This window comes from Anser cygnoides, chromosome 30 (assembly GCF_040182565.1).
Source record: "Anser cygnoides isolate HZ-2024a breed goose chromosome 30, Taihu_goose_T2T_genome, whole genome shotgun sequence".
Classification (NCBI taxonomy): domain Eukaryota; kingdom Metazoa; phylum Chordata; class Aves; order Anseriformes; family Anatidae; genus Anser; species Anser cygnoides.
In genome coordinates, this window is record NC_089902.1 from 4,421,022 (window position 1) to 4,436,808 (window position 15,787).

Genomic DNA, 15,787 nt, shown 5'->3' on the forward strand with positions numbered 1-15,787 from the left:
CCTTCCTGCAGCTCCTCATGCCGCTGTCTTGTCAGAGAAAGCACAATCACACAAAGGTTGAACTGTCTGCCTGCAGATGTTAACAGCTGACAGAATGCAGCATCCATGTGGGAGAACCTTGAGAAACTGCAGGATGTTGCCTACGGAAACATCGTGGCATTTCCAAGGAGAAGAGCCCAGTCCTGCACCAGAAGAACAATAACCCCACACATCAGGGCAGTCTAGGACCCTGCTGAGTGAGCAGTGCCCAGGAGGAGGAGGGCCTGGGCACCATGAGGGATGCCATCCGAGCAGTGGTGCTGCTCACCAGGAACCAGGCCAGCTTCCTAGAGAGCTGCCTTACGAGGACCATGGCCACCAAGGATATCTGAGTTATCAGACTCAGCTCAGATCCTCTGAGATACCACATGGACAAGGGTCTGCAGCCAGCAAGAAAACAGGTACAGGTCTGGAAGTCCCTAGGACAGCCTGGTGTGGAGAGCAGCAAGGGCTGTGACAAGGCTGAGAGTCCCAACAGGACCCAGGGCTTTGTGTCCGTGGCTCTGGCTGTTGTCTCTGCCACTGAGGCCTAGGAGGAGACAGCTTATCGGTAAAGCACCAGGGCCTCATTGCCTCCTCGCCCGCACCCATGAACCAGGCAGGGCTCGTACCATTCTCCTGCACTTGGCCATGCACATCCCCATCTCCTCCTGCCCCACGAAGAGCCCTGAGCAAGGTGTGACAGGAACAGGTCTCTCTTCCAGGGTTCCAGGGGTCAAGGCCTGAACCTTGTGCTTGGTGAAACTCATCCAGTTTGCAAAAGTGACATCAGGGTCACCTTCACATTGCCTTTGTCTCCTTGTCCTCACTGCCTCCAATGCTCTGCTCTAACGAGCTCCAAGGGAGGCTGTGTCAGTGCTGGCCCTCAGGGGGACACTGCAGGAAACTTGCCTCTGACTTGGACTTCTTGAGAGATGTCTTCAATTGTCTCTCAGTGCCTGAGGTTCGTGGGCTCCTCCCCACAGCCCCCTGAGGGGGGATTCCAATGCCTTGGGCTGGGCGTCTGGTGCTGAGCTGGGCCGGGCTCGTGGGACAGAGAGAGCTCGTGGCAAGAGGGCCCTGGTGCAGAGAGACAGCTGTGCCCAGGAGCAGCTCCTGTGCACAGCGCAGCAGGGCTGGGGGCTCTGACCGCAGGCACCCAGGCAGAAAGGGATCCCAGGCAGCCTGCAGGGTGCGGGCAGAGGAGAGCTCAGTGCAGGAGAAACCTTCACAGCTCTGCCCATGGTAAGTCTCTGGCTGCAGGACAGTGCAGGGGAGGTTCCTGGAAGGGGCTCCTGGGTACGGGACATCTCTGCCTGGCCAGGAGGTGCCAGGACGTCTCTCGTGGCTTGTGCGGTGCAGAGGAGAAATTGCTGCAGGGCAGCCTTGTGCAGAGGAAGGGCAGGGCAGGGGCTGCCTGGAAAAAGAAGGCACTTTCTGCAGTCTCTGCGTGTTTTTCCTGCTCTGATTCTGGGGCAGGCTCTGTGTTGAGTGGTTGGATTTGCACAGGTGGCTGAGCTTCCACTGCATTGAACTGAGACCTAAGCAGGTTACTGACGAACCTCAGAATATCCCCTCCCTTAGAGGGGATATTCTCCCTTATCCCCTACTTAGAGACTGCACCAGGGTTTTTCTGTGCTGTTCTTTAGGACCTGCAGACAAGGAGGTGTAATTTTTTAGCACAGCCTCTGAGTGCAGCCATCCCACACCTGAGTGCTGCAAGCAACCAGCAGCTGGGCACCAGGGGATGGACAGAGCAGCCCTCCTGGATGTGACCTCTGGCTGAGGTTTCCGCCACAGCAACAACATTTACCACTGCAGTGGAGCAGAGGTGGCGGGTTGGGGGCTGATGGGCTGAGGTGGTTGCTAAGTACGGGACACTCAGGAAGCACAAATCAGGGCTACAACCAGGGAGAGACACAAAGGTAACCCTGAAAGAAAAAAATTGTGAAGACTTTAATGAGAAAAGAAAAGAGTATTCCTCAGGGAAAATTACCCTAACAGTCTGTATTTTTTCTTCTTTGCAGTGGCTTTGATGAAGGGCAGGAAATGCCCAACAGCAGCTCTGTGAGCGAGTTCCTCCTGCTGGCATTCGCAGACACGCGGGAGCTGCAGCTCCTGCACTTCGGGCTCTTCCTGGGCATCTACCTGGCTGCCCTCCTGGGCAACGGCCTCATCCTCACCGCCGTAGCCTGCGACCACCGCCTCCACACCCCCATGTACTTCTTCCTCCTCAACCTCGCCCTCCTCGACCTGGGCTGCATCTCCACCACTCTGCCCAAAGCCATGGCCAATGCCCTCTGGGACACCAGGGCCATCTCCTACCAAGGATGTGCTGCTCAAGTTCTCTTTTTTGTCTTCTTCTTTGGTTCAGAGTATTCCCTTCTCACTGTCATGTCCTATGACCGCTACGTTGCCATCTGCAAGCCCCTGCACTACGGGAGCCTCGTGGGCAGCAGAGCTTGTGCCCAGATGGCAGCAGCTGCCTGGGGCAGTGGCTTTCTCAATGCTGTCCTGCACACAGCTAATACATTTTCCCTGCCCCTCTGCCAAGGTAATGAGCTTGATCAGTTCTTCTGTGAGCTTCCTCAAATCGTCAAGCTCTCCTGCTCAAAGGCATTCCTCAGGGAGGTTGGGCTTATTGTATTTAGTGCCTGTTTATCATTTGCTTGTTTTGTTTTCATTGTGGTGTCCTATGTGCAGATCTTCAGGGCGGTGCTGAGGATGCCCTCTGAGCAGGGCCGGCACAAAGCCTTTTCCACGTGCCTCCCTCACCTGGCCGTGGTCTCCCTGTTTATCAGTACTGTCATGTTTACCTACCTGAAGCCCCCCTCCATCTCCTCGCCATCCCTGGACCTGGTGGTGGCAGTTCTGTACATGGTGGTACCTCCAGCAGTGAACCCCCTCATCTACAGCATGAGGAACCTGGAGCTGAAAGATGCTTTGAGGAAACTGATGCCTTGATGTTCTTCAAAATCAAGATATTGCCCTTCGTCTTCAGCCCTTCATCTTCTAATCTAACACATTACTGGCACAAGGGTTATTCTATTGGTATTGTGGTCATTTTTAATACTCTTCCGGGCAGGGCAGCAACTCGGGGCTGTGTAGAAAGTGGGTTGCATGGGGAAGGGTTGCCACAGTGTCTGTCCAGGCCAGCGCAGACGTGCTCACCTGGCAAATGCTCCTTGGGAGATGGGATGTCATGGGAGAAGAGCAGGTCCCCCTGTGTGTGCAGGAGAAAAATGGGAAGAGAAACCCTTTGCTGGTGGTGCCATCGCATGCATGTGGAGAGATGAACATGAGTGAGCACCAAGGCCATGAGCTATTCCTACAAGCCTCTTGAAGGCCAGTGGGGCAGATAGTGCCACAAGTCCAAGTAACATCCCCTGGGAAGCCACCTGAGTGCAGCTCTGGGATGTGCCTCCTTGAACCGAGGTCCCTGTGCCCACTCCTCATGCCTTGGGGCATCTCAGAGGAGGGCAGAGCAGGGTGAAGCACCGCAGGGCTGAGGTGCCTCCCAGCCTCTATCAGTGGCTGCAGGAGCCAGAGGGACACTGCAAGTGCTGCAGTGCACTGCCTGTGGGTGTGCAAGGCAGGGGCTCATGTCTCTCAACAGCCCCATGTGTGTGAGGAGCACAGGAGGCCAACTCAGATGTGGACACCTCACAGAGCCCTGACACTGCCCTGTGTGACTCCAGAAACTATCCCTGGTGTCCTTGTGAGATTCCTGTAACACCCACTTGCACAGGTTCAGTGCAGATGCCCCTCTCTGCCATGTCACAATACCCCGCCTTTCTGGACTGGGCTGTCAAAGGTTTGGATCAGAGATTTCTGGGGACTTGGAAAAGGCAGGCATCAAACCCATCTTCAGGAAGGGAAACAAAAAGGATTGGCAGAAGTGCAATTGTCAACTCTACTCCCGGTAACACGATGGGGAAAGTCCTGCCACAGCCATCTTCTGGCACTTGGAGGAAAACCAAGAGATTGCTGAAGCAGTAGGGGAGGGGAAAGAAGGGAACATGGTGAACCTAGACATTAGCAAGGCCTTTGCCATGGTCTCCTGGGGTCTCCCTCTAGCCAGACTGGTGATAATTGGACTGAAGAAAGAGATGATGATGTGGGGGGGAGGGTGCCTGGACATAAGTGGTACAAAGTCCTCCTACCAGCCAGACACCAGCAGCATCCCTCAGTGATGGGGCACGTGGGTCAACACCGTTGAACATCTTTGTTATCTCCCTTTATGATGGTATGGAGTGCATTTTTCAGCTCAGTTGTGGATGATGCCAAGCTAGGAGGAGTCCTTGGCAACTTCACCTTGTGCAGAGCACACTATGTGGGCCGCTGCAGGGAAAGTTAACTCCATCCCAGACAGACCCAGTACAAGCAGACACCTGGTTGGCATGCTGACTGTGAGATCCCCTCTGCCTACATACCCAGTAGGACCCTTAGAGGAAGAAGGCCTGGCTATAGGTTGTCATGTTCCTTCTTGGGGGTAAGGAACTGGACAGGCTCGAGAGGTTGCTTGTGGGAACCTCATGAGACCCCACCTGCTCTCATGAGATGCCACCTGGAGTACTGCGTTCAGCTCTGGGGCTCCCAATGTAAGAATGACATGAAGCTATTAGAGTGAGTCCAGACAAGGACCACAAGGATGATCAAGGGGCTGGAGCACCACTCCTATTGAAACAGGCTGAGGGAGTTGGGGTTTTTCAGCCTGGAGAAGACAAGGCTCTGAGGAGACCTTATAGCATCCATCCAGTACTTAAAGGGGGCCAACAGAAAAGCTGGGGAGAGACTTTTTCTCACGGTGTGCAGTGATAGGACAAGGGGAATGGTTTTAAACTTGAAGAGGGTAGATTTAGAGTAGATAGTCAGATGAAATTCTTGACTTGGAGGTGAGGCACTGGCACTGGTGCTGTGGGTCCAGAGGTCACCCAGAGGGAGTTTGGATCAGCCCATGCCCTTGTGTTTGAAGGAACAGCTGGGGAGAGTGGAGAGGCATCAGTGAAATCCTGGCAATACCAGAGTGAGAGCCAGGTGGGGAAGAGAAGTGGCTGTCTGCAGCCTTCAGAGAGGTGTGGGACAGCACAGGAAAGCCTGCAGAGGAGGAGGCAGAGGGCTCTGACAAGAATGGAAGGCTGCAGCAGCACTGACACCTTTGTCTCCGCAGCCATGGCTTGTGAGGAGACGTGTTATACTCATGGCACTGGGACCATGTATTTTCCTTTCAACCATGTGCAAACAACTGGGAGGTGTCATACCATTGTCCTTCACATGATATTATGGGCATTGTCCCCTACCCCACAGACCCCAGGAAGAGCCCTGAGCCAGACGTGGGGGTGCAGGATCTCTCCTCCAGTGGCTGGGGTCAAGCCTTGGCCCTTCTGCTTCACCAAAACAAACCGAGACTTTTCTCAGTACAGTGCCTTTGCCTGTCTGTAATCATGGCCTCCAATTATCTGCCCTAACAATTCCCTCGGGAGGCTTTCATAGTAACAGACTAGAATAGCCAACAGAGTATAGAGTACTCAAAAACTACGGAATAGAGTAGCCAACAGAGGTGAGACAGGTACTCTGGTGTAATGAAAGCCATTAGAAAGCTGATCCCCGTTAGATGACTGCTATGGGGAGGTCAGGAGTATCCTGGCCAGGAGAGATGTGAGATTTGGGGGAGGGAAGAGGAAGGGAAGAGGAGCTCAGAAGCTTACTTTCTAGAGGTTAGAGGGTTCATGTAATGTTGATGCTGCTGTAACACTGACTTCAAACAGTCTTCTGTGTCCCTTACACTATTTTCAACAGTAACAGTAATCCCTCAACATAAACATTAGTCCACCACCCTGACAGGAATCCACTACTGTAATGCAGAACTCAAAGTATCACTTTTAGGAAAACTCAGCCCATAGCCTCTTTCCCTTACCTTTCCTTTCTTGCTCACCCTAATCACTGCCCTTAACACTAACATTGAAATGCTCTATTTAAACCCAGACTTCCTGACAAACCTAAACAAAACCCTTAACCATAGTGCATGCCCATACCCTAACCAGAGACCTGACTCCACAAGCAGAACACCAAACACTCCCACTAAAACTTTGCTTAATCTCTAACTGAGAAAGGTAAAATCTAGTCGCTAGGAGACTAGAGAGAGGTCAGCTCAGCCTCAGGACCTCCTGCCCCAGCAGGAGGAATGGGACTGGGGCAGTGACTGGGAGGTCACTTCTGTCTCTGCAGCTGATAGGGCAGCAGCAGGAACGTGTCACGCAAAGGGACTGTGAGGTCCCTTGTGTCTGCAGGTGGCAGGTCACCCTTGGCTTCTCCCTGGGATGTGCACTTTGGGGCTGACATCTGCCAGTGGCCCTGCTAGGCCAGCAGAAGGCCCCTGCTTGGCATGCTGCCTGTGGGATCCCCTCTGCCTCCATCCCCAGGAGGACCCAGACACAAAGAAGGCCTGCAGAGGGGTTGTCCTGTCCCTTCTGCTTGAGGCCAGGACTGGACAGCAGGAGGCACAAGGCTTGGCTGTGTCTAGCCAAGAAGCTGCAAGACCAGTGGCAGGCCCAGGCCTTGGAAGATCAAAGAATCATAGAATCATAGAATATCCCGAGTTGGAAGGGACCCATAAGGATCATCAAGTCCAACTCCTGGCACCGCATGGGTCTGCCCAGAAGTTTAGACCATGTGACTGAGTGCACAGTCCAATCGCTTCTTAAATTCAGACAGGCTTGGTGCAGTGACTACATCCCTGGGGAGCCTGTTCCAGTGGGCGACCACCTTTTCGGTGAAGAACCTCTTCCTGATGTCCAGCCTAAACCTCCCCTGCCTCAGCTTGACACCGTTCCCTTGGGTCCTGTCCCTGGTGATAACAGTGAATAGGTCACCTGCCCCTCCACTCCCCCTCGTGAGGAAGTTGTAGACTGCGATGAGGTCCCCCCTCAGCCTCCTCTTCTCCAGGCTGAACAGGCCAAGTGCCCTCAGCCGCTCCTCATAGGTCTTCCCCTCTAGGCCCTTCACCATCTTCTTCGCCCTCCTCTGGACACTCTCCAATAGTTTATAGTTTAGTTAGCTTAGATTATATAGTCTAAGATGCTGCTGAGGTGACTTCTGTCTGCTTGGCTGACAGGCCGCAAGGAGCCTGATGGGTTGGGATGCCTGCTTCAGGAGTGGTTTCCACTGTGATGGAGCTTTCTTTGGTAGTAGGAAAGAGCAGGAGAGGAAAACTGCCACAAAGTGCACCTTGGAAGGGTGGCACCAGCCATGAGGAAGAAGAAATGTCCAGGGGAACAACTGGTCTTGCTGCTAGAGCCTGAGGCAAAGAAGGCATTAAGTGCCTCAGCCTTCACCTCATCTCTTGTCACCAGGTTTCCTCCCAGAGACAATAAAAGATGATGAAGCTCCTGAATCCTCCTTTATTAAAGTATTTATGTAAACAGTTTTTATTGTCTTTGACAGTAATAGACGGATTTAGCTCCAGCAGGGCTTTGGCCCTTCTAACTTTGACCTGCACAGCCCCATAACATTCCGGACACAGCTCCAGACAAACTGACAGCATTCATGAGAAGGAAGCACAGAGGAGGTGGAACCTGGCAGCCTTCCATCCCCTGCCCTTCTGTGACTCTGTGCTGCGATTCCATTCAGCTGGTTACTCCTCTATTATCCAAACTTCCCTGCAGCTCCTGATGCTGCTGTCTTGTCAGAGATAGCACAATCACAGGAAGGTTGAACTGTTTCCCTGCAGACATGAAAAGCTGATAGAATGCAGCATCTGTCCAGGAGAACCTTGAGAAACTGCAGGATTTTGCCTACAGAAACCTCTTGACCTTTACAAGGAGAAGAGCCCAGTCCCGCACCAGAGGAAGAGGAACCCCACACATCAGGGCAGACTGGGACAAGCTGAGAGAGCAGTGCCCAGGAGGAGGAGGGCCTGGGCACCACGAGGGATGCCATACGAGCAGTGGTGCTGCTCACCAGGAACCAGGCCAGCTTCCTATAGAGCTGCCTTACGAGGAACATGGCCACCAAGAAGATCTGACTTAACTTACTCAGCGCAGATCCGGTGTGACACCACACAGATGAGGAAAAGAGGTGGAGGTCTGGGAGTCCCTAGGACAGCCTGGTGTGGAGAGAAGCAAGGGCTGTGGCAAGGCTGAGAGTCCCAACAGGACCCAGGTCTTTGTGTCCATGGCTCTGGCTGTTGTCTCTGCCACTGAGGCCTAGGAGGAGACAGCTTATCGGTAAAGCACCAGGGCCTCATTGCCTCCTCGCCCCCACCCATGAACCAGGCAGGGCTCGTACCATTCTCCTGCACTTGGCCATGCACATCCCCATCTCCTCCTGCCCCACGAAGAGCCCTGAGCAGTGTGTGAAGGGAAAGGATCTCCCTTCCCAGGGGCTGGGGGTCAAGGCCTGGCCCTTGTGCTTGGTGAAACACATCCAGGTTTTCTACACATCAGGGTCACCTTCACAGTGCCTTTTGAAGAAGGAGAGAAGGAGAAAGGGCTTGGAGGCAGTTGGCAGTGGGAGGATGCTGAGAGCTGCCTGCAGGAGAAACCTGCACAGCCCTTGACAAGGTACGTCTCTGGCTGCAGGGCCATGCAGCTGCACGTCCTGGAAGGGTCTCCTGCTGGGTCTTGTTTCTGGGACGGCAGTGGGCAACGCAGTAGGCTTTGGGAGTCCTGCTGGATGGCATTGCGAGGTGAGGAATTCTGGCAGAAGCCCCTTGGAGTGCCCTAAGCCAGGTGCCCCCGGTCAGCCAAGAGCCAAGTGGCCGAGCCTAGTTCAGACACTGCAGGGGATGCAGACTGGATATCGGGACACCCCAGCTTGTGGATATCTAGCTCTGTCTGAGGGGCATTCTCCTGGCCTGCAGGCTTCTCTCCAGCAGGATGCAGCTCTCTCGTGGCATGCTTGTGTTATCCAGGTGCCCCAAGGAGGAGACACCTCTGTGCTAAGGCCATGTCCGTGCTGCTGGATGGCTGTCTGTGGGCAGCTGGAGTGAGGCCTCTGCAGCCCTGGATAGGAGGGAAGAGCTGAGATCTTGCTCACAACCCACAGACAAGGTGAGGATTCTGCCCAGCTGCACTTGGACTGGGGCTTCTCTGCTCTCAGCTGTCTCCAGTTTCTTCTCAGGGAAACACCTGAGCGGGATGGTCCTGCAGCTCACAGAGGGGTAGCTGAGAACAGGAGTGTTCAGCAGTGGCATCTGCAGCTCTGTTCTGCATTGGGTGCATTGTTTGAAACAGCACTGCAAATTTCATTGACCTGATGAATGGACTGAACTTGAGTTCCCCCATGTTCCTGCTTCCCTCCTGCTGCACAGCAGGAAGGACTCCTCTGGAGCCCACAGCAGCCCCTGCTCCCAGTGCCACTCTCAGCCAGCACCAGCTGCAGCTCAAGCAGGAGAGCTGCAGAAAGGTTCTCCTGCATAGAGAGAGGCTTGGGCTGGGGGTGCTCTGAGGCTTGCAATAGTTTTTCCTCAGAGAAACCTCTTCTAACATTGTTCTGCCTTCTTTCTTCAACAGACAACTGTGTCCAAAGTCAGGAAATGCCCAACAGCAGCTCTGTGAGTGAGTTCCTCCTGCTGGCATTCGCAGACACACGGGAGCTGCAGCTCCTGCACTTCGGGCTCTTCCTGGGCATCTACCTGGCTGCCCTCCTGGGCAACGGCCTCATCCTCACCGCCGTAGCCTGCGACCACCGCCTCCACACCCCCATGGACTTCTTCCTCCTCAACCTCGCCCTCCTCGACGTGGGCTGCATCTCCACCACTCTCCCCAAAGCCATGGCCAATGCCCTCTGGGACACCAGGGCCATCTCCTATCAAGGGTGTGCTGCCCAGGTCTTTCTGTTTGTATTTTTGATGTCAGCTGAATATTCCCTTCTCACCATCATGTCCTACGACCGCTACGCTGCCATCTGCAAGCCCCTGCACTACGGGAGCCTCGTGGGTAGCAGAGCTTGTGCCCAGATGGCAGCAGCTGCCTGGGGCAGTGGCTTTCTCAATGCTGTCCTGCACACGGCCACTACCTTTTCCCTGCCCCTCTGCCAAGGCAATGCAGTGGACCAGTTCTTCTGTGAAATCCCCCAGATCCTCAAGCTCTCTTGCTCATATGCCTACCTCAGGGAAGTTGGGGCACTTGTGTGTAGTGTTTCTTTAGTCTTTGGCTGTTTTGTTTTCATTGTTTTTTCCTATGTGCAGATCTTCAGGGCGGTGCTGAGGATGCCCTCTGAGCAGGGCCAGCACAAAGCCTTTTCCACGTGCCTCCCTCACCTGGCCGTGGTCTCCCTGTTTATCAGCACTGCCATGTCTGCCTACCTGCAGCCCCCCTCCATGTCTTTTCCATCCCTGGACCTGGTGGTGGCAGTTCTGTACTCGGTGGTGCCTCCAGCACTGAACCCCCTCATCTACAGCATGAGGAACCAGGAGGTCAAGGATGCCTTGGTGAAACTTATGACTAGATGTGTTTAAGAATCAATAAATTGCCCCTCTCCTTTTGCATGTAGCACATAATATCAACTATAACAGAAACAAGAAATCTGTAAATTTTTGTTGCTGTTGATGTTAGTTAATATTCCAGGATTTTCTTAATTTAGCCCATGTTGCCCAGTGATATATCTTTATTTGTCCCTTTTCTATTTCTGTCTGTGTTGTGTTTGCAGCTCAGAGATTCTGTATATGAGGAACTCGCATCTCTGTGAACATAAACAAAATATAGGAGCCCGCACTGCCTTCCTTGTCTGATGTCCCACCTGTGAGACCTGGTCTGGCTCTGCAGATCCCTCCTAAGGGGGGATCTCCTCCGGGCACTGCCTGAAGGCTGAGGCCTTCCTGCAAAGCTGCTGTCAAGAACAAGCCCCAGGAAGAGGCTCCAAAGGGGCACGATGCTTTGCTTCTTTCCACGGGGTCTCGGTGTGGTGAGAGCACAGACCCAGCATGGATTCTCAGGGATTTGGGGCTGGTTCAGAGGTTCCCTGTTAGCTGCCAGTGCCCTCCAGTTGATGAATGTTCCCAATTCCTAGGCACTGGGGCTCTACGGCACACGATGGGGCTGATGGCTGACAGCACCTCCCAGGACTGCAAGTAACTGGCTCCTGTGTCTCTGAGAGGCTGGGAGTCCAGCAGCAGTGCCACGGGCTTGAAGGATCACAACCTGCTCACATCTCCCTGGGCAGGTCCTGGGCCATAAAGGGGGTGTTTTGTAGGTGTGGTATTAGGAGCTCAGAGGTGCCTCAGAAATTCCTAATCCAGTCCTGAGTGAATATCTCTGAAGAGGATTGTGAGTTGAGCTTTTTCTGAAGCAGCCGGCAGGTCATCCCTTGGCTCCTGGGATCCTGGGATCTCTGCCATTAGGCTCACATCTGCCAGGGTTCATGATAGGGCAGCAGAAGGCACCTGCTTTGCACACAGGTTGTGAGATCCACTCTTCCTAAGTACCTGGTAGGCCCCATAGAGGAAGAGGTCTTGGACAGGGGTTGTCATGTCAGAAGTTTCAGCTTTTGCCTAAAGTCATCCTGACTTGTGGGGACGACACAAAGCTGGGAGGAGTGGCCGATACCCCAGAGGGCTGTGCTGCCATTCAGAGGGACCTCGGCAGGCTGGAGGGCTGGGCCGAGAGGAACCTCATGAAGTTCAGCAAGGGCAAGTACAGGGTCCTGCGCCTAGGGAGGAATAACCCCAAGCACCAGTACAGGCTGGGGGGGGGGGGGGGTGACTGTCCTGGTTTCCGCTAGGATGGAGTTAATTTTCCTCCTAGTAGCTGGTACGGTGCTGTGTTTGGGATTTAGGATGAGAATAATGTTGATATCACACTGATGTTTAATTGTTGCAGAGCAGTGCTTACACCAAGCCAAGGACTTTTCGGCTTCTCGCTCTATCCTGCCAGCGAGCAGGCTGGGGGTGCAGCAGGAGCTGGGAGGGGACAGACCCAGGACAGCTGACCCAAACTGGCCAAAGGGGTATTCCATACCATCTGGCGTCATGCTAAACAATATATAGGGGTGGCTGGCCGGGGTGGGGGGCCGGCTGCTCGGGAATAGGCTGGGCGTCGGTCAGCGGGTGGTGAGCAATTGCATTGTGCATCATTTGCTTCATACATCATCATCATCATCATCATCATCTTATTATTATTATTATTATTATTATTATTATTATTATTATTATTGCTATTAATTATTTTAATTTCTTTCCTGTCCTAATAAACCCTTTCTATTTATCTCAGCCCACAAGTTTTCATTTCTTTCTAATTCTCCCCCCCCATCCTAGAGAGGGAGGGGGAAGGGTGAGCAAACCTCTACAATGATTCGGTAGAGGTAAGAGGCTTCAGGTAATGTTGATGCCGCTTTAACACTGAATTAAAACATCGATGTAAGGCCGTTACCCAATTTTAAAGAGTAACCTAAATCCCTAAACCTCAGTGCTGCTCCAACACCCCGACAGGAATCCGCTAGTCTAACGCCTGAACTCAAAGCACTCTGTGAAGCGAAACTCAGCCCGTAGCCCCGTCACAAAACCACAGAATCGCGGAATCGAAGGGGTTGGAAGGGACCTCGGAAGACCACCGGCCCCAACCCCCCTGCCTACAGCAGGCGGCCCAGGTGGGCGTCCAGACCGGTCTTGAACATCTCCAGAGAAGGAGACCCCGCAAGCGGAGCAGAGGGGCAGCGTCACCTCCCTGCACCCACTGGCCACGTGCCTTCGGACGCCCGCCAGGATTCCCTTGGCCCTCTTGGCCACCAGGCCTTCTCCTCTCCTCTCCTCTCCTCTCCTCTCCTCTCCTCTCCTCTCCTCTCCTCTCCTCTCCTCTCCTCTCCTCTCCTCTCCTCTCCTCTCCTCTCCTCTCCTCTCCTCTCCTCTCCTCTCCTCTCCTCTCCTCTCCTCTCCTCTCCTCTCCTCTCCTCTCCTCTCCTCTCCTCTCCTCTCCTCTCCTCTCCTCTCCTCTCCTCTCCTCTCCTCTCCTCTCCTCTCCTCTCCTCTCCTCTCCTCTCCTCTCCTCTCCTCTCCTCTCCTCTCCTCTCCTCTCCTCTCCTCTCCTCTCCTCTCCTCTCCTCTCCTCTCCTCTCCTCTCCTCTCCTCTCTCTCTTCTCTTCTCTTCTCTTCTCTTCTCTTCTCTTCTCTTCTCTTCTCTTTTTGTTTTATTTAATTTTTCATTTCATTTCATTTCATTTCATTTTTCATTTCATTTCTCATTTCATTTCATTTTTCATTTCATTTCATTTTTCATTTCTTTTCATCTCATTTTTCATTTCATTTTTCATTTCATTTCTTTTCATTTCATTTCTCATTTCATTTCATTTCACTTTTCATTTCTCGTTATATTTCATGTTATATTTCATTTTATATTTCATTTTATTTTCTTATTTTGAAGCAAACACCCGTAAACCACAACACAACTTGCCAAAAAACAGAACAAAGTTTCTGTTTTTTGTTTTTTGTTTTTTTTTTTAAAGTTGTGTTTTTGCAGTAAGGGGTGAATTTTGTGTCTTTCAAGGTAGTCGTGTTGTCACAACGAGGAGAAATGGAGACAGGAGGGCAGGAGACACCTCGCTGCTCCGAAATAAGGTGGGAGCTCGAGGACGAGCAGTGTGGGGACAGGAAAACAAAAAAGGGGGAAAACAAAAAAGGGGGAAAACAAAAAAGGGGGAAAACAAAAAAGGGGGAAAACAAAAAAGGGGGAAAAAAGGGAAAAAGGAGAAATTAAAGGGCTGAAGAAAAAAAAAATGAGGAAACTGGGAGGTGATCGGTTGATAGGGAATAAAAGGCATACTATGTATATAAATAAATAATATATAAATAAATAAATAACATATAAATAATATAAATAATATAAATAAATAAACAGGTAATTAAGGATATAATTAATAATATATAAAAATAATAAATAAATAAATAAATAAATAAGTAAAAATAAAAAGTATATTGACTATAATGCACCCCTAACGGCCCATGGCGACGGGGCGTGCCCCATAGGAATGAGCCGTGCCCCATAGCGAGGAGACGTGCCCCATAGGAAGATTTGGGGGGGGGGGGGGACTGGAGCAGTGGGGCAGGGTCCAGGGCTGCTGTGGGATCTGTGGGGTGGGATCCGTGGGGCAGGATCCATGGGGCAGGATCTATGGGGCAGGATCTATGGGGCAGGGATTGTCCTGGAGGCCTTATAAGGGGCTGAGCAGGATTTGTGGGGCAGGATCTATGGGGCAAGGATGGTCCTGGGGCTTTTATGGGGGTGTGAGGAGGATCCGTGGGGCAGGATTTATGGGGCAGGACCCAAAGGGAAGGATCTATGGGGCAGGGACAATCCCGGGGCCCTTCTGGGGGTCTGAGCAGGATCTGTGGGGCAGGATCTATGGGGCAGGATCCCCCTAACACCCCCCTTCCCCCCCCGCCCGTGGTGGGGCCGCGGCTATTTCGGGGCCTCGTTATCGCCTGGCCCCGCCCCCCCCGGGGGCCACCGCTTTGTCCCCGCTTTGTGCCCGTCATCGGCCCCAGGTGGCACATTCCTGGGGGGGGGGGGGGGGGGGCGGGGGGACAGGGACCCAAAAAGACCCCACAGAGACCCCATAGCAACCACTGAACCCTATAAAGACCCATAGAAACCCGATAGAGACCCCATAGAGACCCCCAAAGACCCCCCAAAGACCCCATAGAACCCTACTGAGACCCCATAGAGACCCCCAGGAGCCCCACAGAGACCCCATAGAGACAATTGAGACCCATAGACACCCATAGAACCCCACAGAGACCCCACAGAGACCCACAGAGACCCCACAGAGGCCCCACAGAGACAACTGAATCCCACAGAGACCCATAAAGCCCCACAGAGACCCACAGAGACCCCATAGAGACCACCGAACCCTATAAAGACCCATAGAAACCCGATAGAGACCCCATAGAGACCCCACAGAGACCCCATGGTGACCACTAAGCCCCATAGAGACCCCCAGAATCCCCATAGAGACCCACAGAGACCCACGGACCCCACAGAGACCCCACAGAGACCCCATAGAGATGACTGAACCCTATAGAGAACCATAGAGACCCCACAGAGACCGCACAGAACCCCATACAGACCTTACAGAGACCCACAGGGACCCCATAGAGATGACTGAACCGTACAGAGCCCCATAGAGCCCCACAAAGACCCCGTAGAGAGCCATGAAGACCCATAGACACCCGTAGAGACCCCATAGAACCCTACTGAGACCCCACAGAGACCCCACAGAGACCCCACGGTGACCACTGAACCCCACAGAGACCCCCAGAAGCCCATAGAGCCCCACAGAGCCCCATCAAGACCCACAGAGCCCCACAGAGACCCCATAGAGACAATTGAGACCCATAGACACCCATAGAACCCCACAGAGACCCCACAGAGACCCACAGAGACCCCACAGAGGCCCCACAGAGACAACTGAATCCCACAGAGACCCATAAAGCCCCACAGAGACCCACAGAGACCCCATAGAGACCACCGAACCCTATAAAGACCCATAGAAACCCGATAGAGACCCCATAGAGACCCCACAGAGACCCCATGGTGACCACTAAGCCCCATAGAGACCCCCAGAATCCCCATGGAGACCCATGGAGACCCCACAGAGACCCACGGAGACCCACAGACACTCACAGAGACCCACAGAACCCACAAAGACCCCACTGAGGCCCCACAGAGACCCCACAGAGACCCCACAGAGACCCCACAGAGACGACCGAACCCCACAGAGAACCACAGAGACCCCACAGAGACCACGTAGAACCCCATACAGACCTTACAGAGACCCA

The 15,787-nt window shown here is 53.2% G+C and overlaps 1 protein-coding gene across 1 annotated transcript; it reads left to right on the plus strand.

The window, feature by feature from the left end:
• The first annotated feature begins 2,067 nt into the window (after nt 1–2,067).
• Nucleotides 2,068–10,579, plus strand: LOC136787704 (olfactory receptor 14C36-like). The gene is made up of 2 exons (XM_066985018.1): nt 2,068–2,572; nt 10,059–10,579. The coding sequence occupies exons 1-2, from the start codon at nt 2,068–2,070 to the stop codon at nt 10,475–10,477; spliced, it is 924 nt and encodes a 307-aa protein (XP_066841119.1). The 3' UTR covers nt 10,478–10,579.
• Nucleotides 10,580–15,787: the final 5,208 nt, after the last annotated feature.